The following is a 27,324-nucleotide window of genomic DNA, read 5'->3' on the forward strand; positions in this document are numbered from 1 at the left end:
CATTCGCTGGATTGACCTCTCACAACACTGCTGTGCCTCACTGCTTTCAGCCCATATTCACTTGTTATCTCAGGCAAATCACTGAAGTGTGGATGCTCCCCTGAGGTGTGCCCCATTCACTTTGCAGGATAGCTGTAGTTACGGGGTGAGTAGTGGAGCCAGGCCTGGTCAAGTTGTGGATAAGTTACCCCTTACCCATCCCTGTCTGGTCTTTTACCTGCACTACACTACATTTATGGCATTTTACAAAATTAGGCTCATAGCAGAGGATGAGTGCTTGCATATAATATATACATCCCCAAAAACTGCTTTATGAGCAGATCGTATCTGGTTTCATGTTAACACCAGTGTTAGGGGAGAATTAAGTTTGAAAAACCTTCCACCATCTTCCCTAATCTATCTCTATAAAACCATTATTATCTGGGACCATGTGGCTGGTTAAGCACAGCAGATGGAAACAAGCTCTCCAGAATTTGAATCACAGTATAAAAGGTAACCATGCTAACAAGAAAATCTGAGCTTTTTCCTCAGCGTTTCAGTATCCACTGCTCAGAGCCTATTGGTTAGGGGAGAGAGAGTCTCAGTGAGTGGTCCTCTAAATGGTAGTTGGTAAACTATTATCAGGGCTGCTAGAACCTCAGACCAGTCTGAGTTTGGAGTGAGACACTCTCCAGCTTTGTATAAAGAAGCTTTTGTACTGCACTAGGCACCTGAATTCCTTTGATAGTCAGCAGGAGAGGTAACTTCAGATAGACTGAATTAATCTTATTTTAGACACACTCAAGCATGAAATAAATAAGGTAAACTGTGCTCTATATATGCCTGTTCATGTCTTTTAGTTATAAGGGAAACCTAGAATGAACAACTCAGATTTAAATCACAGGTGTTCAGATCATGACAAAAATCACCTTGGCTGCTCACACTGTCCTTGTAAGCAGTTAGGATTCACACTGATCTCTGCTGTCCTGCAGATGCCATGCTCCTTTCTGGAAGAGGTTGCCTGGAGCTGCCCTAGAAGGATAAGGATCTCAGAAATTTTGCAGACCACTGGTGGTAAGGGCATATGTGGAAGGTGGAGAAAAAGTACTATATAATCCACTTAAAGAGCACACGTACTGGATAAAGAGAAAAAGCTGGTGATTGGCTCTGGGGCTACCACCAGCACTGCCTCTTGCCCCACTCCAAGCCCTGGTGCACAGGTAGCAGACATTGCAGTGCACATGCAGGAAAGAGGCAGACCCACAGGTGTGGGTATCCCTTCATCAGGGTCTAGTGCCCTGTGTGTTGCCTCTCACTCTCTTTCTTGTGCCTCTGTAGATGTGCTTCTCTCTGTCTCACCCAGTCTCTGTCTCACCACATCACATCTCTTTTTCACACAGTGGCTCTCCTGAGAGGTGTCAGTATGGCTCTCCATGAACGCTTTAGCATTTTATACACATTGGAATAGCAAGGAAAAGAGAGCTGGAGAGCATTTTCCTCTGGAACAACCCACAATGTAGTCCTATCAGGCATTGAAAGGTGGGATTTGAAGAAAAAAGTGAATTGAATACTTGTCCCCAGTCTCCTCTATTCTAAGCAATGAGCTATTGCTCAAAAGCATTAGTCCTCCTTTTCCCCATACTTTATTTTGTGCTTTTTGTGTTTCATTTCATCACATGTAGATGAAAATGAAATGTGCTGGAAATGGCAGGAACAGTTGGCTTCAATATTTCCAAACTATTTCTCTCAACCCAATATGAAATCTATTAAAGAAGAGTTCTGTAAGTTTTCCTTTTGGTTAAAATGACAAGAAGATATTGACCTGAATATACAGTGATTATTGGTTGTCCTTGAAGTGAGGTCTTCAATATAAAATGTACTTGAACAAAATCCAGCTGCCTTGTCCCCCTAACAGTGTGGTATGATGGACAAAAGAGAAATATAATCCAATTTTTAAGTTGAAGGTAAAACTGATATTTGGGGCACTGAAGACCTCAGAGCAGACAGAAAAGCAGAACAGACCCTTGTATGGACCTTAATGTTTTAAAAAATCAGAATATATACAGCAGTGAGTGGTCCAAAAAGTCTCTTGAAAGTATATGAAACTACTTCTGAGGCTTGATCCACTGAACAAAAGTAACAGTAATCTGAAAGACAAAGTGTGTTTGGCTGCAATATTTCATTACATTTTTGTGTATATATACATAGAAATCTTATATATTTATAGCTATACATATAATTAGTTGTATGGGTAGTTTTGTACTAATAATGACTAGGAAATTTCGTATTATGGCATGTATATATGTATGTATATTAGTATGCAAACACATATGTAAATGAATATCTATATCCATCTATATCCATATCCATCTATATCTACAACAAAACTCTGTTTTCCAGTTTAGACCAAATACACCATATACACATAAAAGCACATACAAGCAGCATGGACTAGTTGTATCTATGTTACTAATTGTATGTATGTTATAGTGGACTTTGTCTCACTTCAGAGAATCGGCTATCAAAACTTTCCCAATCTGAAACAAATATTATTAGGATTCCACATTTTCATAAAGACCTTTTCCTGTCCTCTTGGAGTTTTTTCTTCTCTCTCTCTGCCTCCTGTGCAACACTTCTTCAAATGAATTAAGTATTAAATCCTTGCCATAGTATATATGGAAGCTGACAGATACACTGAGCCAGCAGTACTTGTCTGATATACTTTATGGAAGTTTTCCTACATAGGATACTCTGTGCTGGCAGGCACACCATGCCAGCTTCTGACAGCACAGGCTATGCCAGCTTCTGCATCTCCTGACTGGGCTGGTTCTGGAGTTATAGAAAGTAAGGCCAAACACAACGTTGCAGGTCAAAGACAAAGACAAGAACAGCTGTTTCTGAACCACCCCTGAAGGATGACCATCTTACTGCTTCATGAAACCTAAGAGTCACAGTAATTTAATGGTCCTAGGGCAAATTATTCTAGTAAATAACCACCAGATAGTTATACATCTCTTTTATAATGTCTAATATAGATCTTTTATAAAATTTTTACTTATTACCCCTAGTTCTTCTCTCAGAGAAAAAGCAGTGCAGTTTATGTTCTTTTCCTCTGACAGTTACATTTAAAATATGTGAAGACCATTGGCCCACCTTTCCTCCCACAACTCAGTCATCTTTGTTATAAACAAAAATAACGTAATTCCTGTGATCCTTCTGCATAGTTCTTATTCTTTAGCTTGCAGTTCATTCCAATTGCACACCTCTGGGCTTTTTTAAGAGAGTAAAAGTTAAGACAGCTTTTAAACAATATAGACTAATGACTTCTATAACCACAGAATCTAAAATGTGAGTGTGAAAGTGAATTCTTATTTCTTTCCAGAGATGTAAAATGGCCTTTTCTTTCCTATTTTTTATTACATCTTTTACCTCTGCTAATCTGAGACAATTGTTGAGGTGCTTTGAAGGCAGTACCACTTTAGGACCTGTTTTGCTTGTAATTGTCATTCATGCAATTGCAGAAATGCATCCGAAATTAGATATCTACCAAACTTTCTGCAATGAAGGTATGATCTCTTTATGCTGAGAAGGAAAGAAAACACATGATCCCTTAATCTAGCAACAGACATTGGCATCTCATGGACACTATTTTACATAGAAGAAATGCATTTCTCTGTGTTTGAAAGGATCAGTGTGAGAAACATTTGTATAACTCAGAAATTTGTTTGAGAACCCTTATTTTCCTGATATGATGTTGAAAGTCTATAGCAAGTTACTGGCCTTGCACTTCCTTAAGCTGATACTCTTTCAACCAATTTTAGTTGACTGTCTTTTGCATTTTCATGTAGCTATCCCCAAGTTATTTACAAGTTTGAACATACAAAATATTAGTGATGGTGTTAACATTGCTTGTCTTAGCCTTCAGTTACACAGAAGTAGAGAAACAATGTCCTAAATCCTAAATTCCAGCAATAAAACCCCCAAAACAAACCATTTCTGAGAGAAGTACCCCATGCAAAACCTGAAGGCCTGACACACAGGAAAAAAACATTGGGCACGGATTCTTTTCTTTGGTGGCATCTCTAATCTTTTCTGGGAAGCAACCAAATGCCCATACCCAACCAAAGCTCTTATTGGTGTGTCAAGCATATTAGAAACACCAAACTATGTGTTTCTGAAGAACATAATGTCTTATTCAAAGGAAATGGCACTGACAGGATTTTACCTCCTTAATATAAGGGACTTCAGAGATCTCCTTGGGCAATGCAGTTTGCTATCACTCTCTGCGTGATGGTGAGGACAGCTAGGTACAATCCTAATTGAAGGCAATATAAATGGTTCCCCACAAAACAGAAAGAGGAAGAAGGATCTTTGGGGAACAGAGAAAACCCAGCATACAAAGCATGCTATATCCTCCCCTCCTGTCAACTCTCTCCCTCACCTCAAAACCAGCAGAGATTTTTTTCTCAGCAGCAGTATGGATCTATATCAGGACCTCAAAGCATTTTCCTTTGAACTTCCCCTGACTTTATTATGCTGGGAATTTTTACATATCCATCTTTTACATATATTTTTACTCCTTTGTGGTCTAAAACAAGCTTCAGAAGAGTTAACTGCTGTCTTATTTACACCTTTCTTATACTTCTTTTCATTCCAGTGGCACAATTTCCTTCAGAAACTGTGAACCCACAGGAATTCCTTGATATGTTTAATTCATTTTCCTGTGGCTTAGAGAGATTCAATAAATCCCTAAATCATCTCCAGACACTGTGACATTTATGATTAAGCATATGTGGCCAGCTCCATCCATTTTATAACCAGGTACAATAGAAGTGTGGCTTCTTGCCTCTCTCAAAAGATGTGCATTTTCTGGACATCAAGGCAAGACAGACACTATCCGTACATTGCTGTCAATGCTCAGCCTTCTGTGCAACCTGTTTGACCTTTAGTGGCATCTAGTGGCAAATGAGTTTGTAAGGGAAAATCATCACAATTAAAGGGCAATTAAACCAGTGAAAATTGATTTCATGTTCATATGTGAGAGTGGAAAGAACGGAGCTTGCAGTGCATCAACATAGAGAGAACACATTTCTGGCTGCCAGCCTACCTTTCCAGTCTAAACTATCACTAGGCATTATAGGCCGCGTGACCAAATTAGTTCCAGCGCTAATTTACAGAGCTTCTGATAAGACTTTCTAATTATGGTTTGGAAAAAGGACTGCAGGTAGTTAAGAAGTTAGCATTAGCCACCTTTTGAAAATCAATGTGCTATTTTTGCTACTTTGTTGATCATAATTTATTTCTTCCATTAAGCCATATGAGACATTCTTTTCTACCACAATGTGGGTGTTCTTACTATTATCCCTAGAAACAGCACAACAGATTTTGATATTGCCTTGGCAGAAGCACAGAGCTTCTCTTCCTAAGTGAGTTTCACTAGTGTTTTGATTTTACCAGATGTCACAATACTTTCTTCTCCTGTCTAATATTAAAATATATATGGAGCAATATGCTGGATAGTGGCAACATCCTGATAGAAGCTCAGAGTCAGAAGATGTTTGTCTCATAAATATATGATTCCACATTCAGGCAACATACTGATAGAAATTAAAGAGACTTCTAGCTCTGCTGGGATAACAGTCTGCAATATTTAAACTGATGTCGTTTTAGTGCATTAGTTTTCCAGAAAAGTCAGTTGTATGCAAAAAAAGAAGCAATTGAATAAGCGTTGTAGGTGAAATAGTCTGCCTAAATGTTTTTTTTCTTTTTAAATAAACCCAAATGTTAAAAATTCAAGACAAAATATATATATACATACTAAAATTTCTGTAGAAAATATCTCCACAGGTGCAAAATGTCATGCATGAATTAATGTATGCTGTTGTTATTGTATATTATTGTTAATGCAACCTGTTATTATTTTGAAGCTCCACAAAGGGTGAGAAAACAGCTGTGAGTATAATATTTTAAATCCATAATATTTTCTAAAGAAAATCAGTATTTACAATAAGTAAATTTATATTCATGCAACAAAAAAGAAGTTCTGGTGAAAAGTTTAGTGTTGCTCATCATTTGGGTTGACAGAAAAGGTATTGTTTGAGAATGCTTTTCAGTGAAATGTTTTCAGCTAAATTCTTCCCTTTACTGAGATACTGTCATATTAGAACAACTTTACAAGGAAGCCTGGTAGGAAATGCAGAAGGAGATATTTGGTCATTGCACAACTGCAAAATAATATGTAGTCAGATCTCTTAGCACAACTAAGATTACAAGAATAGTGCAATATGCCATTCTGGGAGTTGTTGATAAAGTCCGTGCTTCTGTGATCCAGAAATGCCTCCTGTTTCCTGGGAACTGCTACTTCCTCAAGGCACTGTAGAGCAGTGTGTCACAATCTCTTAGGTCAGCTTTTTGAAATAAGAAATGGGTGTTCTATTACAACACTGAACATGTCAATGAGTCACAATTCACTTTTTAAGAAAGAAACAAGAAAACTTTCCCCAGTGGATTAATGAATCAGATACATTCATACAAAAAGTCCTTCTTGCTTCCTTTGCTGCGGGTTATACTGACATTTTGGCAGCTAATAAAACACAGGGGGCCAGAAAATATATTTGGGACAGTTGAGTGTGTTTGTCTGCCAAATTAAATAATAGACCAGAGACATTGGAACAGGACTAGAGAATGTACAAGATAAGTGAAAGCTGTGCCAGCTGAGAGGTCTAATGGTCTTACTGGAAAGTGGCTTGAACAGCTTGCAGCTGAGATGAGACAAAAAGTCCATGTGGATAGAGAATTCCATCTGTCCCTGAATACATTTTTCCATTTAGAATTTAAGAAGGATATAAAAATCATTTGAGTTCCTTGTGAAAGGAAAATGGGAAAAGATGGTTATGTTCTCCTGACACTATACTGTGACTTAAGCTTTATCTTTGTTCAAGGGAAAACCTTCTGCTTGAAGAAGCATTAAAGCACAGTGTTATAAGTCAAGGTCCAAAATGCTCCCTATTAATAAATTGAATTAATGATCAGTGGATAGCTGATTCTAACAGCAAAGAAACTGCATCTAGATGAAACTGATTTGTCATATAAAAGAAATACTTTCTACAGTTCAAGACTTTTGACTCTCTAGTGATGAAGTCCCAGGAAAATGTCTCCTGTGAAGGAGGTGAGTTTAGGGGAAGAAACCCCTATTGGAGCTACCCAGTGTTCTGAAGGCTTGAAACTGCCTTAAACTAAACGTAGAGTTTCTAGTTATCTTTGAGCATGCAATGAGCTGGCAGCTGGCATCTGACAGCTGATCAGAGAGTTTAGAATTTTCAGTGCCATGGTGGTCTTTAGAAAGCTAATATCTTCTGGCTAAAAGAACACTGGTTGAACAATTTGGGTTTGATTCAAGTAAACAGTTGGCAGGTTTAGCAATACTGCTTAAACTGAGGTGGATTTTGTTCTTAAAAGCTTATGTTTGTCAAGCATGGCACCCCAGCAGCCTAAGTGTACAGTATGCTCCCTTCAAATCCAGGAGTAGATGAGATTGGAAAGGACAAGTCCTACAAAAGTTGAAATGATTTTTTAAAATTTACAGAGTATCAAAAGCGTGAGATACATTTGATTAAAACATAACAACATGTTTCCCAAAATACTTAAAATCTGAAATAGTTTCATTTATATCAAACACATCAAAATCACATTCAAAATATCCAAATAGTATAGATTTTCTATTAAATATAATATTTAGGTATAAACATAATGGATTAAATAACTGTTAAGGCAAACAAAAAAGTCATAGTCAGATATAACTGAACATATTTTAGCAGAAATTATATAGAAACATGAGTATAGAGAAAACTTCTAAGTATTAGTTGACAATGGCATATGCTTCAGTGAGAATAGCTGACAAAGAAGGAGTAATCTAAGGATTATTTCTCTCCTGACAGGCTCTACTGTGCTAATCTGGAGTTACAATTAGAAAAATATAAAGTGCATTGATTTAAAAATAGTTCTTCCTTTGAAGAATGTAACTACATAATGAGGAAGAAAAAAAATCCCAAAACAAAACAGGGGTTAAACTAATATGTACTAATAAAGAAGACAGAAGTATAAGACAAATAATAAATATTCTTTTTTGTAAATTGATAGGAGCAGCAGGAAGGAAAGGTATGCCTTTGGAATAGTGAAGAGAAGAGAAAGGGAGGAAGTAAAAGGTAAGTATGGATTGTGTAGTGTAATAAGGGTAAAAGTAAGAAGCTTGAATGTGATATCAACGGACAAGTGGAACTGATCAGGGATTCAAATTGGAAATGATAGTGTATTACATGCAAAATATCAGTTAAGAAGGAGAAGCTGAAAAAAGCAGTCAAAGCAAGGGTACAATTACTAACAGATTCAAAGAAACACGCAGGGAGACAAGATATTTTTTATTTTTCAAAACTCAGTTTGATAGCATCTACAGGCTGTACTCTGTGTGCTGAGCAATTTTACCGGAGACAGCCAAGAACATTAGGAAACAGTTGCTGCTACTCTTTCACTTGCAGAGAAATCAGCCCTTATCAACCACTTAATTGGTGAGACTTAGTCATGCTTCAGAGTCTCTGAAAAATACTTAAAATAAATATTATATTTATCAGCTATTAGGTCTTTAAAGTCTTCAGATAAATAAGTCACAACAACCTAATCACAGAAGGGCTATTGCCAAAACCAGATCAGATCAGCCTTGACTTTGCCTAGCTGTATCTTGGAAGTCTCCAACGGCTTTCAACAAACCTCCAGGGATGGAGATCCTACAGCCTCTTGATTGTTATCTTGTGCTCCCAGGAGAGATGTTTTCTATCGTCCAGTTTGATGCCCAGTTGTTTTCCTTCAGAAATGCCTATCAATTCTCATAATACAAAACAGAAGTTAAAAAGCCCTTTATTAAAGACATTTTCAATGCCACAAGACAAGTTCCATGCATTCAGCTATACTTCCCAACTCTAAACTCTTTTCACTGTTAGAGAGGCAGCAAGAACACTAAACCAGTCAACAGCTTAAAGGGGGACTCACACAAACATGCCTAAGCATTTACACTGTTTTACATTTAGTGTCTGCTTCCTTTTTATCGTTGTCTATGGTATGACAAAATGGCACATGGTGCCTGCAATCATGCTTTCCCCCATGATGCTAAGCAGAGCTTCAACCTAAGGACAGAGAGGTGAAAAGCTTCTTTCTCACTGCATGCAGAAGCAGATGGCTGAGGTTATACCATACCCCAGATTCAGCTACAGGCTGCCTCTGTTATGAATGAGGTTTTGCTCATTTGAGCTGGGAATTGAAAGCAGCTGGATATAATGCTTGTCTCACATGCTGTTGGCTACAGATGCTGGCATTCCTTAGCCATGCAGGTTTCCTCTGCCCTTTGAGGAGTGCTTTTTGAATGCTATAATGCTGGTAGTGTATCTTCCTACTGTCACACTCCAAGTTGTTCTTCAACCCAGTCTGCTCCCTTCCCAGCTAACAGATTTGCCAGTTTGGACAAAATGTGTAAAGGCACATATGTTGGATGCTTGTGCTGCTTCTCACTTGCAATAGGACCAAATTTGTCAATGATAATATCTTGTTTCTCTCTGCTGGTTGAAACAGGAATGTAATTTCCTCCATATATCTGGGTGAGAAATAGGTGCCGAATAGGCTGTTAGTCATTTAGCATGGGTCTTAGAGCTTTCAGGTTTAGAATGCCAACCCCTTAATTACTAATCTTCATGGGTTTGGTTTTGCCTTTAAGGAAATGAACACTCTAACTCTGTTGTGGAAGCATTCAGGCAAGTCTGAATAAACCCTTATATTTCCCTTCTGAACTGGACAACCACAGCATTGGATCTACATTTGTGGTTTATTTCTAATTTGTATTCTCTTGCTTATGTATATTTTAAAGTACAGAAGTAACTTTTAAAAGAGTAATTCTGCCCTAGCATAACCATCTGTAGCAAAAGAGTAAGTGCTTGGCAACACTAACTAGTTCATAGAAGTTCTTACTAGATATAAATAATCCCATGTTCTGGCAAAGAAAGTCTTCACAGTGTGATCTTTAGTTGGAGGAAAGAAAACTTATGTTAGTTGGCACATCAAGCAGCATAATGTAGTTATTATTAAAAAAAGTGACCAAGTAAAAGTGGCACCTTGTTAAATAATGTAACAACTCTCTGTGCACATTCTAGGACAGATTGGCTTACACTGTTTAAAACAAAAATAAACTTTTATTGCCTTCTGCTCCTGTTAACACTGCTGAGCCAACACATCCAGACACAGCAGCAAGAGGCCAGAGCCAAATACAGAAGTGTTTTAGTAGGACCAAGGTGGACTTTAAATATATAAGTCATTAATACAGATTTAAAAAATGGGGTTACTGTAGACCTAAATTTCCAACAGAATCCTCTTTCTAACATAAATCCTGATCACAGGGATTTTGCAGAACATGCCTGGTATTTCAAGACTTCCTGCAATACCAGCAGCATTGATGCTTCCCACTGTCAGCTGCATGACCAGATGTGTCAGACATGCTCTGCTCTTGTGGATACAGCTGAGATTTATGGACATGCAGCCATCTGGTCAGAGATGCTCTGCAGAGATGCTTCTTCACAGTGACCCCTTTGCTTCAGTGATCCCTACCTACTTCAGGCAGGTTAGTGACAAATACTGCACACTGGCTGCTTCTAGACCAGGGAAAAGGTTGTGCTCAGGCCTGCTGTCTGGCACAGAGGTCACAGAGAGCACCGTGCCTCATTCCTGCTCTTAACTCTACTCCCCCTGTTCAGAGTGCCTATATGTCTCTGTGGGAAAGTTCAAACCCACAGAAACCTGAAGCCATAGAAATGTACATGCTATGTGACAAGGTCTTTCATAGACAGAGGCCTCTCATTCTTGATTTCAGGGCTGCATATGCATTTCACTTAAACAGTCCCTCTAGGAATAAAGCAACAGGCTCTATCCATAGTCTAGGACTGGTTCACAAATCTTTTTACTACAGCTAAAGTCACACACTGTTGAGCAGATTTTTCCACTTTCCAGGCAGGTGGTGTAAAGAAAGCTTACAACACTCCTATTCTTGAGCAGAGCCTGTGAGGGTAGATGTGCTTGGAAACAAACACCGGGTGAGGGCCTGCTGGAGAGGGAAGGTTCACATTCAGCTGCTCAGGTGGTCAGCTGTGCAATGGCTGTGTTGTTTCTGTTGGTGCCCACAGCCAGGGGCCTGATCGTCTGATGGAGTTCTGCGGTGACTATACCTATGGCACCCTGTGCGCTGGGTGAGAGGAAGGGGAGCTGAAGCTGCAGCTTGTGAAGACAGATGCCTGATTTTATTTGAGTTTTATGGATCTGAGTTTTATCCATATTTCTTTTAGTTAATCCATGCACAAAACTGTTTCCTTCCCAAAATCAGTTGTTCATTTTTTGTCATGGAAGACATTTAAACTTACAATGGGAAGAACTTTGCTAGAGCTAGGCTTGACTATCTGCACAGAGATTAGCAAAATTTTTTCTTAAATTTGCATTTGAATGAAAATGCACCTGATCTGCAGCTACTGACAGCCTGTTGTCTCCAAGACATAGAATTTGTTTGTCTTCAGTAGAAAAGCAATGCAGCAAAATGCATCGTTTCATTTCGCTACCATTTTAGTTTTCCCCTGTATTGCATCACAAATATTTCACAGAATTTTTAGTACCTGATAGCTTTCCAACTTTTAGTCTTACTTTACTAGAAATCTGAAATTCCTGGATTTTTCAATTATTATTTGTCCCAGCCATGTATTACTTTAGTGATTGGTATTAACCAATAAATAGAACAAAAAGTAAATAAGATATTTTGATTTTTTCATAATTGCAGTGTTTGTGTGCTCTTACTTGTTCACATCTTTTTTACCAATAAGTTATATTCTTAATTCTATTTATATGCAATGTGAAACTAGTGTTTAAATGGAGATATGAATACCTAACATTATTTAACACTGAAACCAAAAATGTATTGACAAAATTGAAAAAATTTGTGTTTGTCTAATCAAAAAAATGATAAATTGCTACTGTATCAATAATTAATGGTACCCACCTTCAAGGGGACTTATTGTAAACCTTTTGTGATATGCTTTTAGGAGGTTTCCAAACATTTTCAAAGGAATCTTTCCAATAGATTTTTTGCCATTTAAGTTCTAATGCCTTTTTCCAGCTTCAAAAAGCTTTGGATTTTTTTTATTTGTCTGGAAGAAAGCTGCTATGATTTGATTCACTGAAATCAACCTTGCAGGTTATTTTGGTTGTAAAAAATGTGCAGTATATAATTTATTTTTAAGTACTTTTCAATGTCTACTGTGGTGACTCAGAGATAATGGTCAGTTGCAGGAATGACATTTAAAGCAGCTTTTAGAGGACTGGTATGTAAACTTTAAACATAACTATTACAAATTATATTCTGAAGTGTTTTCTTACTTAAATGGTTAGAACAGACTCTGACATAGCTAGAGTTAGGTATGAAAAATCCTACCCTTGATGTCCAGGGAAGTATCTACCAGCATAGACTAGAAGAGTGCTGCAGACACATGAAATGTATGGAAATATGTGTGCTTTCCTGTAAATGTGTAAGACTGAACATGGGAATGAAAAGTTAAACTAGTGTCAGTTGATAAATAATCTACAAGGGGACCGAAGGACTTTTCTTTTGCTCTGAAGAATGCTGGTCTTACTGAGTAAAAAACAACACTTGGCTTAACTAGAACCAGATTTTATCAGAGCAACCAAAATGATGACTCTAAACAGGATAAGTGTAAATCTTATTCTTGCTGGCATCCAGCTTCCACTGATGGATGTGGAAGTTCAGCATTTCTAAAAGTCTGAGTGATAATCCCACTTAAGTCTGCAAAGCTCCATTTGAAAGTGTGTCTGCAATGACTAAAAGTAGTAAAAGTAAGATTTTTTTTTTCTTTTTTTTTTCTTTTTTTTTTTCAAACAAGTACTTGCAAACCATTTTTGTCTGGTTTTCTAATGCTTTTGCAGCCACGGGTAGAATTTTCTGCTGCAGCATTTCCAGGGCTCAGAGGAGCTGTGGGAATAATTTCTGTCTGTCTGGTAAAGACTGCAGCTGTAGACATACTGTCTGCCTTCCCAGTTCATGTCATTCATTAGTGGAGAAGCAGTGCAGGTGCATTAGCAGGTGCATTAGTGCCTAGCATTGCCAATAACATTTAGGTCAGTACTCAGATGCTGTGTGAAGAGATGGCATTTTTTACTGTTACCATTAAATATCTATAGTTATCATTCCTGAATCATTGCCTTCTCTTCTATTGGTCTTGTTGCAGAGTGGTTTTTTGACTTATGGTATAAAACCTATCAGATGAGATAAGGTAAAATTCTCAAAATCTTCAAAGATACTACCTCATGCTTTTTATATTTATGATGTCTGGCAAGACAAATCTGCAAAATTCATAGCCAAGTTTTTTACAGACCTAATTCTGTCCTAATTCTGTCTTTGGAACTCTTGTTTCTTGATAATGAGACTTTTGAAATGTGGATTAATGGCAAGAGCTGACCCTTATCCCTTGACAATGACAACCTCTTTACAATAGCAGAGTCTTTCTTTTCAACAAATCCTTGAATTCAACACAGTTAGTTAAAAAATAAGGTTAGAAATAACTATCTATAGTGTTACTTTTTAAAGGAATTTCTGAAGTTAAAGAAATTGCCAATAAAACCAGACTTGATCTTCAGTTAGCTTTTGGCACTACACTTTGAAAGTCTGACAGCTTTCTGCATGGTGGTCCTGTTAGCATTTGTATATCTATTCTGTAGTTCTGTAGTCATAAAGATGAGACCTGTGGCACTGACCATACTGCCAGATGCTCTTGACTCCTAATATGGTGACTTTATTCCCATTAAGTCCTGCTCTGGAGAACTTGCAGGTTTGGATGGACCTTGTGTGTAGCATGGGTTCCAAGGGAAAACTCAACCAGCTTTCTTTCACCATGCTTATACCAAGTCTGGGAGATTCCTCCTCTTCTTATGTATGACCTGAGGGCACTGACTTCAGAAGAGCTGGTATAGAGAAATTAAGTCACTGTCCCTTCTCTGTAAAAATGAACAAAGTGGCTATTTTAGAAAAGAGGATAAGGCAGGAAAATTCAATGGGATATTTTCCTCAGGATATGAACTGTGTCATGAGTTTTGCAGAGGCTGCCTATTCATCACTGTATTTATTACCCATCCGTGAACCTTTCTTATACATGTTTTTATTTTGAAATAAAAAAACACTTCCACTCTTTGTTTTTAACTTGATGACTCAGGATTTAATTTAGTTCCCTCCAGGTCTGGTATTATGAGAAACAATGACAAGTTATTGAATGTTAACCTTCTTTGCCGTGTTTTTGTTATGTGTTTCTTTTGGAGTTTTTTGCTAAATTCTAGTGAATTTAGGCTCTGCTTGTGTAGAAAGAAACCTCTCCACCCTTCCTGTTGCCTTTTGTATAATTTCTTGTCATGTTCTAATGTATCTTTATGGAGGTGGAATGACTAGACCAAGTCATTAAATTTAATTTAATTTAATAATTAAAAGGTGTTTGCATCAGGAATTTATACATGTTTCTGTTTAATTTTCTATTACCTTTCTACAAATTCCTGTCATTCAATTTTCCTTCTGGTTAAGAATTGCTATGAAAATTTCAAAACCTGTGACATACAGATATCTTCCTTCGGTGGTAGAAATTAATTCAATTCTTTATTTGTGTGTACAGTTGAGTGTGTTTTTACCACTGACAATGAATTTTATTTTCCATTTTATTAATCTGCTGCTCAACATTACAAAATGTTTGAGTTTTTTCTTTCAGAATACTATGGTCAATTTTAGTTTTGATCACTGAGGCTGTCCTTGTATCATTTGCATATTTTCTGGGTAATATTTCATTCTCTTTTGCAGACTGTTAAAGAATACATTTGGTCCCTAAGACAGTTCCATGTGGAACTCCCCTAAGAATCCTCTCTCTGTTTCCTTTTGGAAAATGAGCCTTTATTGTTGTAATTTGTTATTTACTTTTCCACCAAGTACTGATCCACAAGATGACTTACTATTTTTCCACATGAAAGCTTAGTTTCTTTGAAAACATTGTAACAGATTTTGAAAATCCAAAGATGGGTTATTTGGGAAACCTTCTTTCCTCATGATTACAGTCTCTTTGGAAGAACTCACACCTTTCAAATCTGGGAGACATAAATTTGCTCTCCAGAGGTTAAATTTCCTGAATTATGTTTATTTTTTTATTATTAATATAATTTCCACTAATAGACTTGGACTGAAATTCATATTCCTTAGTTTGTGATCCTATTTATTTGAAGCTTTATTTATTTACTTAAATCATGTTATCATTGTTCCCTTTGACAGCAGATTGCATAAAAGTGAGAAAGCAACTGTAACACATGAAATTCATCAGTTTAATTTCTGGGTTTCTTTGGACTCCTTTGGTGAGTGTCGTCTGGTCTTACTGGTTTGTTTTAATACATATTGCAAAGCAATTCCAAAATTCTCTAATCAGTGCCAATCTTTACCTCACCTTACTGATGAGGTAAACCAGATGTGCTGACTCAAGATGGGTCCCTTTATGACTACATTTGTGTCCCAGGAAAGATTTGTCTCCTGCCTAAATCCACATGGGATAATAAACCTCAAGTTGCATGTTTCTGCCTTTAATAACTGAGAAATGAAATGTAGCCTATGGCTGTGAAAATCAGGTTAGTGTTTCACATACACCAGTAAAACAGCATCCACACCACATGTCTCAAAAAAAGGATAAGTGAAAAAGATCAATTCCATTTTATTTAGAATTATTAAGAAAGTAAAACACTGTGATAAAATACTGTAATACTAGAGTATAATAATTTTGATCTAATAAACATTTTTAAAGGCAGTCTACAAATGGACTGAAAAGAAGGAGTCTGAGAGTTTTTGCTTTATAGTACATAGAAGAAATCTGAAAAATTATATGGGGAAAAAGAAGACTAATTCTCTTGTTACATATTAACAAAACAGATTTAGAGAAGGTGGGGGACAACAAGAAGTGCTTGGCTTTTCTGTAACCAAAAATTCATATTTGTTCTGCATACTTATTTTCACAGAGTTTTCAAAAATAGTTTGTCTGTGACAGACATGTGTGATTTTCCCTTGTATTGATGAAAGCAACTTTGAATATTTCCTTTTAGCACCCACATATGTATACATACTTGGGGAAAAAAGGATATGCAAATATTTCTATTGACATCCCTTGTTCTCTCTCTTTTGGCTTTAATCAGCAGAGATGTGAATTTCACTAAATAGGTTGTTAATTAATCTTTCTGGCATTACATTGCTGATCTTGTTATGGTATAATAATAGCAGAAAATGAAAGCCTTTAGAGGGAGACGCAACAAGCTCTTTCACAGTGACTTTAGCAGAAAGAAACAAAGATTATCTGGTAGAATAAAAGTGGATTGTGTGCTCTTTAATTATAAATATGTGACAAATTCAAATAGCCAAAAATAATCTTGAATTATATTGAAAATAATTTTCAAACAAATTTGCTGGTAGTATGCATTAATTTTTTTGTCCCTAGCTTAGCAAAGTCTCTCAGATATTAATTCATAGAAAATTTTAACTGAGCCACAAAGAATTAACTACTGTTAAAAATAACTATTATCTTCGGAAAGTTCTTTGCTTCATTAGCTACAAGAAGGGATTTGCTTTTCCTTAAGGAACATAAGTAATGTTCACTTAGAAGCAAATCAAACCCACTCCTAACTGTGTTTATGCAGGTCTAGTATCTCCATTACTTACACAGGATAAGTTCTATTGTTTTCTCTTTACTTTCCTACTAGTGCTTTTTTTTTTTTTTTTTGTCCTCAGGATTAGGATTATGGCCATGATTAAGAAAAAAAATCGTGAAGACTTTAGACATCTTTTGTGTTTCCCTGCATAGCTTCTGTTGTTGGAGACATGAATAGTTACAGAGAAACTCTGGTGTTTTGAGTGGAAAGTTGCTATAATTTGAAATGTAAATAAGTACAGGGTAGGCATAATGTCAGATTGCTGAAACTACATAGCCACAGGTTTTTCTAGAAGGTAGGCAGCATTCCAAAATGTATCAAAATCAGGCATTTAAAGGGAATACATTTATGACCTTTAGCTAATGACTTTTTCAGTAAGTAGTGTCTCTTGGTTGCCATAAAACCTTACCAACATTTTCCCCTTCGGAATTAATTCATCATATGAAGAGGAAGTATTTCTAAGAAACCAGTAGCTGGTAAAACTAGCTATGAATGTGGTCACAGATAGGACCATTTTTTCACTTCCATAAGTAATACCAGTATTAAATCCATTACTGTAGTTTAAGGTCAGTATAGAGCATAACTACACTTATAATCCACTAATCCCAGAAGCTGTGTCTCTCCAACATCGCTTTAACAGTGCTTTAATAAGGCTTTGCATGAGTTTACAGCCTTCATTAAAGTATCATGTTACAGGGCAGAGATCATGACTTGGGTGGTTCTCATTCATCAGGTACTATGTTTTCTTACATGTTTATCAGTATATAAATAAACACTTTAAGTATTAATCAAATGGGACTTTTTAACTCCCTCTCATCTTCTCCCTTATCTTACATTTGTTGCCCTTAATCTTTTTTCAGAACTTCTTTGCCAAACTATGGATAAATTTGAGCCTCTGCCTGTTGCTATGCCACTACTAAGTAGAGCTCAGTAGTGGTCAACAAGAAATACTTACAGCCAGTGTGAAATGCATCACAAATGCACTTTCAGGTTGATCCTAGAAGATGGGCTTTTTTGGCTCATGTTTTCATTTCTGGCCCTTCCCTTCACATAGATATTTTTTTATGGTTGCATGCATCACAGTCAACAAGATTTTTGGGGCAATGTTGATCCCTAAAAGCTTAGTGATAAGAATGCTTTAGTGTTCTTTTCTCAAGTTGTGTCACATACACAAGCCTCCATTTCAGCTGGGCCCATTCATCCTGTCTGTGGCTCATGTGGCCCTCTGTAGGATTATTGTGGTTTCTATTTCTTGATCCTCTGTCATAGACTTGTCAGGATGTCATGCAGGTTTAGGGTTTTGCTTTTTGAGTCCATTATAGAGGAACTGGCTGCTTAGCTGCCATTCTTTTCTGAAGTGCTGTGGTCCCTTGAGTCCATTGCACATGTCAGCATCATATATGAGCAGCTGCACATCCAGCCAAGTTACATGTGCATTGCTTGAGACCATTCTGGAAAAAAAAAAAATCAGGGTCAAAATAAGAAGGAAAAGAGTTAATATTAAATTCAGGGTCAGGTGGATCCCGCAATTTCAGGAAAGGATTATTTCAGTTGCCTCTCCTTAGGTAACTGGAGGTTCAAATGGGTTCTACAACCCAGTTAAGGAAATCCCCCACCTTTCCTCCTTCAACTTGTCATCAGGCTACCCCAAAACAGATACACAAGTGGCTTCTTCCTTGATACAAACAGTGCTCTTTTGAAGAGGCCAGGGATACTCTTAGATCCCTGAGCATTGCTGGATGAATACACTTAAAGGCTGGAAAGTTTCTGCCGAATTTCTAGGTAGGTTGGTCATTACACATAGATGCCTCTATCAGGTGAACAGTCCTGTCAAGGTAACTGAAGACTCTTGATATGGTAGAATGTGTCTGAGTGGCAGTATTCTCTTCTTGTGACAGAAATAATAAAAAACCTTAGAGACTGTTTTTAAGAGCCATCTTTCTAAAAAATTGGTGTAGGGTACACTCTTTTCTGCCTGCATAGGAAAGGAAGTGTGCTGCTGCTACTGAGATGTGCCCGGGTGGCTGCACTGTGCAGCACAACCTGGGGGTAGGGCCAAGCTGGGAGGGTGTTGGGCTTCGGTTGCAGTGGCAGATGAAGGGACGTTCTCACCAAAGGCCTGAGTTTGTTTCATGGATCATTCACATAAGAAGAAAATCCTGTGGTGCTTCCTGGATTTATCGTGTGGCATACTGTGACATTCATTCTGCGGTCAGATAGCACAGGGTCTTCAGGCTTTGAGAGGAGAGCTGAAAGCATTTGTGTAGGACTGCATGAATTCCTCTAGTGAGCCTTTTACAGTTTTTCAGCATATCCACTGATTTAAAGCAGTTGAATAATTGTGCATAGCTCAAAGTGGCTATTGCACCCATAAATTTTTAACAATGTAATAACTCATATCCCACAGTCAGTGACCTACCTGTCATAGCTTCCAGTACAGCTGAATCTGTGCTCATTCTGGGTGAATGACCTCTTAGAGAAAGGAAAAAATGTAGATTCGCAAACAAATTTTCTCCTTCTGCTTTAGAGTTGCTTAGGTGTTTCCTTTTCTTGTGTCTGCTGATCTTCAAATTTACTAGACAAACTTGGATGCTCAAGTAGGGCTGTTTTTTTCATCATGACAACAACAGGTCTTCAACCAGGAGTATTCATTATTTATTTGAAAATGGAATATGCACCTTCTGCATGGGAAGATTTCCTGGACGGAAATATCACTGGTGCAACAAGCACCAGTGTAAATCAGAAGTAATTCACTGAAATTGATGCAGTTGCAACAATATAAAAATAACACAAAGAAATGTCTTCAAGACCTAGTACTGTGATTCCTCGAGCCATTAGTTTCTCGTTTTAAGCTTGTACCAATCAACTCAATCAGTAGAGGGAGGAAGAAAGAATAAGAAATTAAATAGAATCATTATACACACCTAAGTTTAGTAAGCATGTGATATATTACTGTAAACCGTACCAAATTTTATTACTCTGGAATTTTTAATTTTTCTTCTGTTTCTTTGGACAAAGAAATTGCCCGCTTTTGTCAGGTAAATGCTAAGAACATGCCTGAATATTAACAAGCAAAAATAAAATGCTTCCTTTTACTTCCAGATCCACCAAATATTATAATTCATGTTCTTCTTTTTCTTCACAACCCACAACTACACAAATTTCATATAATCATCTTATAAATCTGCCACCTTTTGATTATATTGTGTTAGTTTTTGTAATCAAATCTGAATCCTAAAAAAATTAGGTTTGAGGGGAATTTAGCAAGTTTGTGGTATGGAAAGGTTAACTGAAAACTGTCAATTGAATAACGCTTTTTTGTGCTTGAAAGAGTGAAAATTGTTAGTTTTCTATCATCTAATCTGCCTACCTATTCTCTGTCTGGATAAAGGTTTAAATGTATAGATAAATACTTAGTGTATCTAAAAAAAGAGAAGCGACATAATCCCTAAATCAGCTTTACATGCTGCCTTAAAACAGTGGGATACTTTGCATAATTTAAATAGTAAACTTCAAAATCTGAGTTCATTGCTCTACTCTCAGGGAAGACCCACTGAATTATACTCCAAGTGGTGGGCTAGCACAGCCATATGCTGCTCCGGACAAGGAAAACCAACCAAGAATACCAGTGTTTGAGAGTGTGACTAACCCACTTTCCACATCAGTGACACCAAAGCAGTTTATCTGTTTTCTTGGAAACATGCCTGTGCTTCTGTCCCCTTCCTTCTTGAAATGTACTGCACACAGAGCAGCTGCCAAGCCAGATGAATTGCACACTAGGGGGAATCGCTGAAAATAAGCAGCATGCAGATTGAAAATAGGGCTTGGGAATAATTGCAGGAGAGGAACACAAGCATGATTTTCACCGTTCTGGCTTCCTCAGCCAATTTCCGAATGCTTCATGTTCTGTGGAATGCATTCTAGAAGAGTTGTAGTGGCTTGAGCAGTATCAAAAACTCACTTCTGTCAATGAATTTTAGTTGCCAAAGATTTGGATGAGACCCTCAGTCCCCAGAATTCTGCACCCAAGGCCTCACATGTTAGTGAAAAAAGAAGAAGAGAAGAGTGCACTCCAGTGAAACATGAAGTTTGGTGCTTATGCCCAAAACTGAGACAAAGTCCTGCCCAGCTCAGATGCTACTGGAGAGCAGGGGCATGTCCCTGACTGCCCAGACATGTTCTGCCTCCTGCACCCCTGGGCAGCTCAGAGGCTATTTCACAAGCCACCATACAGAATATCAAGTACAAAACAGATTCCTGAAAAAAAATATCAAGTTGACTTTTCTTGGTTGACAGCTAGATAAACAGCTTCTCCTGGGAATACATTCTGAGTTCTCATCTAGAAGCAGGAAAAAGCTTATTTCATGCTCCTGTCTACCCAACAGGATACACACCTGTATTTTCTAGTGCTTCTCAACCATTATAGACACTATGGGAGAAAGAGGAAAGAAAGAGGAAACATTTTAATCTCTTCCTGTTGAATCACTCTTACTGTGGAAAAAAAAAAGAAAGTAATATTTATTGTTGTACAACAAAATGCAACACAAAGCTAGACTGCTTTTTCTGTATTTTACCATAGAGGCAAATATATCGATTTCTTGTCCTTATCAGAGGCTTTATAAAGATTTAAGGAACAATCACTGTGTAAAGACTGTTTAGAAAAGGATTAGGATTCAGCTGTCTTATTGCCAGTGTCTTAGCCATTAAGCTGTGAACCAAAGACAAATTTTTCTGCTTAATTTTTTTTCCCTAATGTTCCAATCCAATTGATTCTCATTTTGTTGTTACTCTATGGCTTGGTTTCATCTTAACATCCTCCAGAATTTTTCTATTTCTCCCTAAATATCTTCCCAGATAAACCCAGACACTCATAGAGGTGGTTACATGGAGCATTGAAATATTTTATTATTGTGCTTTTGTCCTTCAAAAACAAAATTTCTCATTTTGTAATGGGTATTCCAGCAATCGCAGTGATAAAAGATGAGACAGCAGCAAAACTTAAACTTGTCATTTAGTTGTCCTTATTGGGGTGTGCTTAAAGGTGTTAGGAGAAATCTTGCCAAGCCATTCCCTTCTAGAAATACAGAGGGAGAAGTACCAGGCTCAGCCATGCCTTATGCATCAAGATTTTCATGTAAGTCAGTACTGAGGAAGAGCTACAAATCTGTCAGGTGGGCACCTCTGGGATTAGAGACAACTAAACTGATGACTATAAAGTCATTGTTAGGGACTGCAGAGAAATTTAGGAATATTATCTTGGTGAATTTGGTCTTCGGTACTTCAAGACAGACTGCTAGAGCCTCTTTGGTTAGTCAGAGATTCCTGAAAACAAGAATAACCAAAAAACTTTTCTCCTTGTCACAGAGGTTATTTTATTTTTTGGCATTAGCGCAGCTACTATAAGAGCTGGCCTGTTCTCTTCCAGGACTGTTTATATTGCAAAGGAAGTTAGGTCTGATACTCCAGTTACAGACTGTACTCCAGAGTCTCAGGAGTTTTGGTTGTTCAAGCATATGTATTGCATGCTTTAACATTATAGTCCTTTTTCAAGCAAAACCACCCACTATGGTCAAAAATAGTAGTGTAATTTGGCATCCAGTTACAATCTATTCTCAAGTGGCATTGTTCTCTTCTCGCTACTGTTGCTTCTTGCTTGAATAATTATTTTTCTTCGCTCATATTTCTCCAGCTTCAATAATTTATTAAATCTACTAATTATTTTTCTTTCTCCTTCTATATAAGAGAAAATAAAACTTGACAAAACTTCAAAAGGAGGTGACAGAATTCATATAATGCTATTATCATATTTCTTGCATATGCAAAGAAGACTGCAATGGATTCCATATTTCCTCTCTTTCCTCTTCTTAATACAGTCTTAGCAAGTTAAATACTTATTGGAATCCATGGCAAATAGCGAGCATATATTCCATTGTGGCATTTGAAAAAAAAAACCCCACATCTATATAGAATTTTTTTGGAGTCTATAAGTAAATATACCCTTATTTTCAAGGAAGATGACCTTTATTACATGGAAAGACAGTAAAAACAAAGTAAAATATTAGAAATAGATATTATTTCCCTTCTGCTGGAGATCTTCCAATGTGACAATATTTCTAAAGTATTGCATGGAAAGATTTTGTGTTTTAAATATTTTTTGAGAAAAAATAACATCACAATCTTAGATCCTAGATTTTTCCAAAGCCTCATTATTTGGAAAGAAACATGTTTTTTGGTTGTGTATGTATACATATATGCAGTCATACATGTACATGCCAACAGTTTTAGAGTGCCATCTGCTGTCATACCGGACTAAATAGTGAGGTTTCTGTTAAGTTTTTAGGATCAATAAAGTTGCTGCACCCTTGAAAGATTTTCTGATTAAATTGCACTGCCAGGCAAAGCACATTTTTAAATTGCAGGAGGTACAAAGATGTTGTTGCCAGCCTTTGGATGTACAGAATCCTAGAGGCATAGAACAGTTTGTGTTCAGGATGAGATCTTGATGATGATGTTATAATCACCCCCTGCCATGGGTAGGGACACATTTCACTAGACCAGGTTGCTCAAATCCCCATCCAATCTGACCTGAGCTTGGAGGAGGTGATCATTGAATATTAACCATCCTTCTTGTGCCCCTCTTCCCTACAGGGCTTTTTTCTCTCCAGTCATAGTAACCACCCCACCACAAATCTGTGATAATAAGATTGTACCCTTGATAATTTGTGTATATCTCTAACTCATCTTGTTTATTGCACATTTCATATGTGTTTGATGGTTGATAGTATTTAAGTTGAACACTTATGAAGTCAACTTGCTGGCTGGAGTGGCAGGAATTTCTTTGTGCTTCTCTTTAGGTGCTCTCCTGATGACCTGCAATCCCTCTCCAGGTTCTGGGCATCTCTTGCTGGCACTGACATCAGACTGGTAGGGGTGACATGGATTAAGGTTCCCTTTCCTCAGCAACTTTAGTTTGAAGGTCTCTTCACCAGCTTGGCAAACCTATGACCAAAGATGCTCTTCCCCTCCTCTGACAGTTGGACACACACATGGACCCCTCTGTACTGCATTATGCTTGAATTCCTGTGATTGCTGAATCTTCCTGACTCACCTATATGTTCAACATCTTTATTCTTTTGGCAGTAAATGAAAAATTATTTTCATGGAAGGCTTGTGTAAACTATTGTTGATTTTCTCAAAATGTTAGCCTATCAAGACCAAGAGGTTATTTTATTGTTGATCTAGAAATATGTTCCACAGAGTCCAGGCAAATATGAACAGCAGCAAATGTGTTCAGAAGTAACATTTAATCTCCTTCTTGGGACTGAAAATCTAAACTTCTTCTTCAGGAGAAAAGTCTGCTTTAAAAATTGAAGCCACAGAAAGATTAAGGCAAAAATAAATGTTGCTACTTGTCACAGCTTCCTCAGAGATGCAAATCCCACCCCCCAGCCATATGGCATTTCATTCAAGAATAAAAACTTGCTCAAATGCTGTCTCTTAAGAGTGTTCAGTACTTCCCTCTGGTGGTCTGTCCCATAAAATACTTCTCAGAAAAGAGATTACTTAAACCATTCCCTTTGAATTTAGGACAGTTTGTGAAGATGTACATGCACAGAAGTTTGTATCAGTTTTCAGATGGAGTCTGAAGCGGCTTTGACGAGGAGGTGGTCAAAAACATTTTAAAATTATAGAATGTTTTCTAACATGATCTGGGTTTCCAGTTTGGATTAGGTATGTTGTATTTGTGAATTTTAACTAAACTTCAAACCTCATGAAAATCACCAGATGACATTTAGTTCAGTTTTTAAGAAAGCAAGAATGAAAGCCAGCTGTACACTATTTTTGATAAGTTAACTTCTTAATCCCTTTAGAAAAGATAACCAGTGAATCAGCACATTTTCTTTTTTCTGACATCATTGTACAGCTACACCTCTTACTCTACCATGATGTCTTAATGTGCTGTCATAATTTTTTTGTGTTCTTCATGAAATGTATCCTTGTAGAAAGTATGACACTCTAATAGAATAACATTGTGTGCCTTTGCTACTTGTGTATTTCCTAAAACAATCAATTTTAACTATTTACTTCTTTTAGCATTCAAATATAGGTACATCTAACCTCAATTTAGAGTTAATGTCGTCAGTATTTTAAATTTTTTTGGTAATGAGCAGCTAAAATAGGCTTTTAATATAGGCATCCACAGGAAAAAAAAAAGATTCATTAAAGGGAGTCAATAACTATGGCTAGCATTTGAAAAGTGGTGCCATATTCAACTTCATTCTCCTTTTCTGAACACATCTGCTTTTAAATGTAAGTAAGTTAACTACCATTCGTATTGCTGTGAATGACATTTCTCTGTGAAATATTTATCTTTTTGTTCCTTTCTCATACATTTGTTTACACAGTCTTTCTTACACAGTTTCATTTGCTACTGTTATTACATAAATAGTCTATGAAGGATTGTCCATTTCTTTAGAAGTGCTATCCTCTTCACTTTTTCATTTTCTTCTGCAAGATCATATTTTTAAATCCGCTTTCTAGTTGATTACTCTTGCAGTGACTTAAACAGCATTCAAGGTAAAATGTAGGAACAACTGAACTTAAAGTGGGAAACTGTTAGCTCTAATGCTGAGATATTGCTGGTTTTTAAAGTTCTGAGGTCCTTTCAGATTTGGAGGATGTAGGAAAGGCAAGCCATAGATCCATTTTATATGTATGGGAACGTAAACAAAGTTAGCCATGGATCTGTCTTGAAAAATGTGATTTCCACTGGAAGAATAGTTTGGAAGATTGTAAGAATTTACCCCATTTGTGTCAGCCTTCAAAGTTTTCTTATACAAAAATAATTTCTGGTAGAATATAAGTGAGACTAATCTTGTCACGTAAACCTGACAAAAATTTATATTTTGAAGGTCACCACTGAGGTGGATATCTGAAATGGATTTCAAAGTCCTGTATTTTATTAAGTATATATTTTGTCAGAATAAATACAGAATGAGATACTCAAATATCTTGCCCAAGATTCTGTGTTAAAAGATTGACTGTTCTATTGGCTTCCCACAAAATCAGGATCTGAGAAAGATAAAAAATACAGTATTAGCTATAGCCCGCTAGAAATATGATAAACTTCACTTTAAGTAATAATATCCTTGAATGTAAATAAAAAGTTAAAAGTTTGGATTTATTGTCTGTGTGAAAGAGGAATCACAATTTAAAAAAATCCATTTAAGAAGAAAAGCAACAACAAACAGCAAATAATCTCATTTTCTGTTTTTTCTTTAGCTAGACATACTATCTTCCTAAATCCTTGAGAGGCCAGCAACATGACTCCACAGGCAGGTGGAACTTCAGTGGCTGAAAGAATGTGGCATTCTGACACACCATTCAGGCTGTCTGGCAAGCAGTCAGGTGGGAAACCAAGCAGAGAAGCAGACAATTTGTCTTAAATACTTAATTCCTTAGATAAAGTTGAGAGAATCAGTACATAACAAGTGGAGACTGGCTTTTCAGTCTATCTTAAGAGTAGTTTGCATGATCAGAATGGCTTTCACTGGAGGTCTCAAAGCACTTCCCAAATGCTCTTGACTGAAGTCTTGTAATGCATCGTTTACATTGGGCAAGAAACAAATATGAGGATTGATGGAAACTTTTCATTTTATTGGAGATGATCCAAACTAGCATTGCTGAGCACTCCCATCACTTCAAGTGGAAATAACATAAATTGTACACATATTCTCTAAGAGACAGAACCTGTTCTTAGTCGTACTCTTTCAAAAATCTGGATATATTCTGGCAAGAAAGATAGAAGCAAAGGAGAAAATTTACCTCCTGGTATTATAAATAACTCTTACTTATGCTTAAAAATTGCTTAAACAAAAACCAGATTCAGCTTCCACAATAATTAAATATAATAAGCTTCTTTTTAGAGTTGTGCATTACCCATGGGTCTGCAAATTTGGCAAGACTTTTACACATCTGGTTTTATTCATAAAAATTTTAAAACATATGAGTGACTATTATAAGAGTAAATAATGCTCACTTTAAAAATGTGCTGCTGTAAATAAAAAAGTTGAGGACAGAAGCAACTAATGTCCCAAATTAACACTGAAAATAGGAAAGCTAAAAAAAATAATGGAATTTAAAGCCTTCAAATGCAGTTCAGCTGTTCAGGTTCCAAGTATTATTCTGTGAATATATGCAATGATTTAATATATATTCAATATGTGCTTGTTTTCTTGACCTTAAACAAAATAAATCATGTGTCCTCTTTTTATATGTAATATTTTCTTTTTTACTGTATGTGTATTCATTCACTGCACACCTTTTCCAAGTAGTTTGGTTCAAGGAATTCAAGTTTTTCTTATAATTAAAACACAAGCACCTAATGTAATTTTTAAGATCTACAAAGTGCCAGTGAGGTGTCAAAGTGAAATTAGTGTCTGTGCAAGACCTTTCTGTAATTTTCTTGAAGCGTCGAATATCAAGGTCAGATTTGATTACATCAATAACACAAAGAGAGGGAAAACAACCCTTGGGGAC

The 27,324-nt window shown here is 36.8% G+C and overlaps 1 protein-coding gene and 1 long non-coding RNA gene across 16 annotated transcripts in view; one reads left to right on the plus strand and one right to left on the minus strand.

The window, feature by feature from the left end:
- Positions 1-27,324, plus strand: part of LOC135300335 (uncharacterized) — a 230,901-nt gene that overhangs the window by 178,407 nt on the left and 25,170 nt on the right. For 2 of the 15 annotated variants that reach the window (XR_010362206.1, XR_010362214.1), the window contains exons 5-8: positions 972-1,053; positions 8,119-8,183; positions 15,374-15,450; positions 23,640-23,690. Coding sequence is in view for 6 of the 15 variants with exons in the window: in XM_064419694.1 (XP_064275764.1) it covers positions 972-1,053; positions 5,907-5,931; positions 8,119-8,183; positions 10,416-10,636; positions 23,640-23,651 (405 nt within the window). In the remaining 9 variants the exon portion in view is untranslated. Of the gene's footprint in view, positions 1-971; positions 1,054-1,379; positions 1,519-5,906; positions 5,932-8,118; positions 8,184-10,415; positions 10,637-15,370; positions 15,451-23,639; positions 27,059-27,324 lie in introns of those variants that run through there. The other 13 variants (XR_010362203.1, XM_064419694.1, XM_064419697.1 and 10 more) reach the window with 13 other exon arrangements.
- The window catches only part of LOC135300338 (uncharacterized), a 119,926-nt gene continuing 108,406 nt past the window's right edge, over positions 15,805-27,324 (minus strand). Inside the window, exon 5 of the long non-coding RNA XR_010362230.1 lies at positions 15,805-18,236. This is a non-coding gene — a long non-coding RNA (uncharacterized LOC135300338). The remainder of the gene's footprint in view (positions 18,237-27,324) is intronic.

This window comes from Passer domesticus, chromosome 5 (genome assembly GCF_036417665.1).
Source record: "Passer domesticus isolate bPasDom1 chromosome 5, bPasDom1.hap1, whole genome shotgun sequence".
NCBI lineage: Eukaryota > Metazoa > Chordata > Aves > Passeriformes > Passeridae > Passer > Passer domesticus.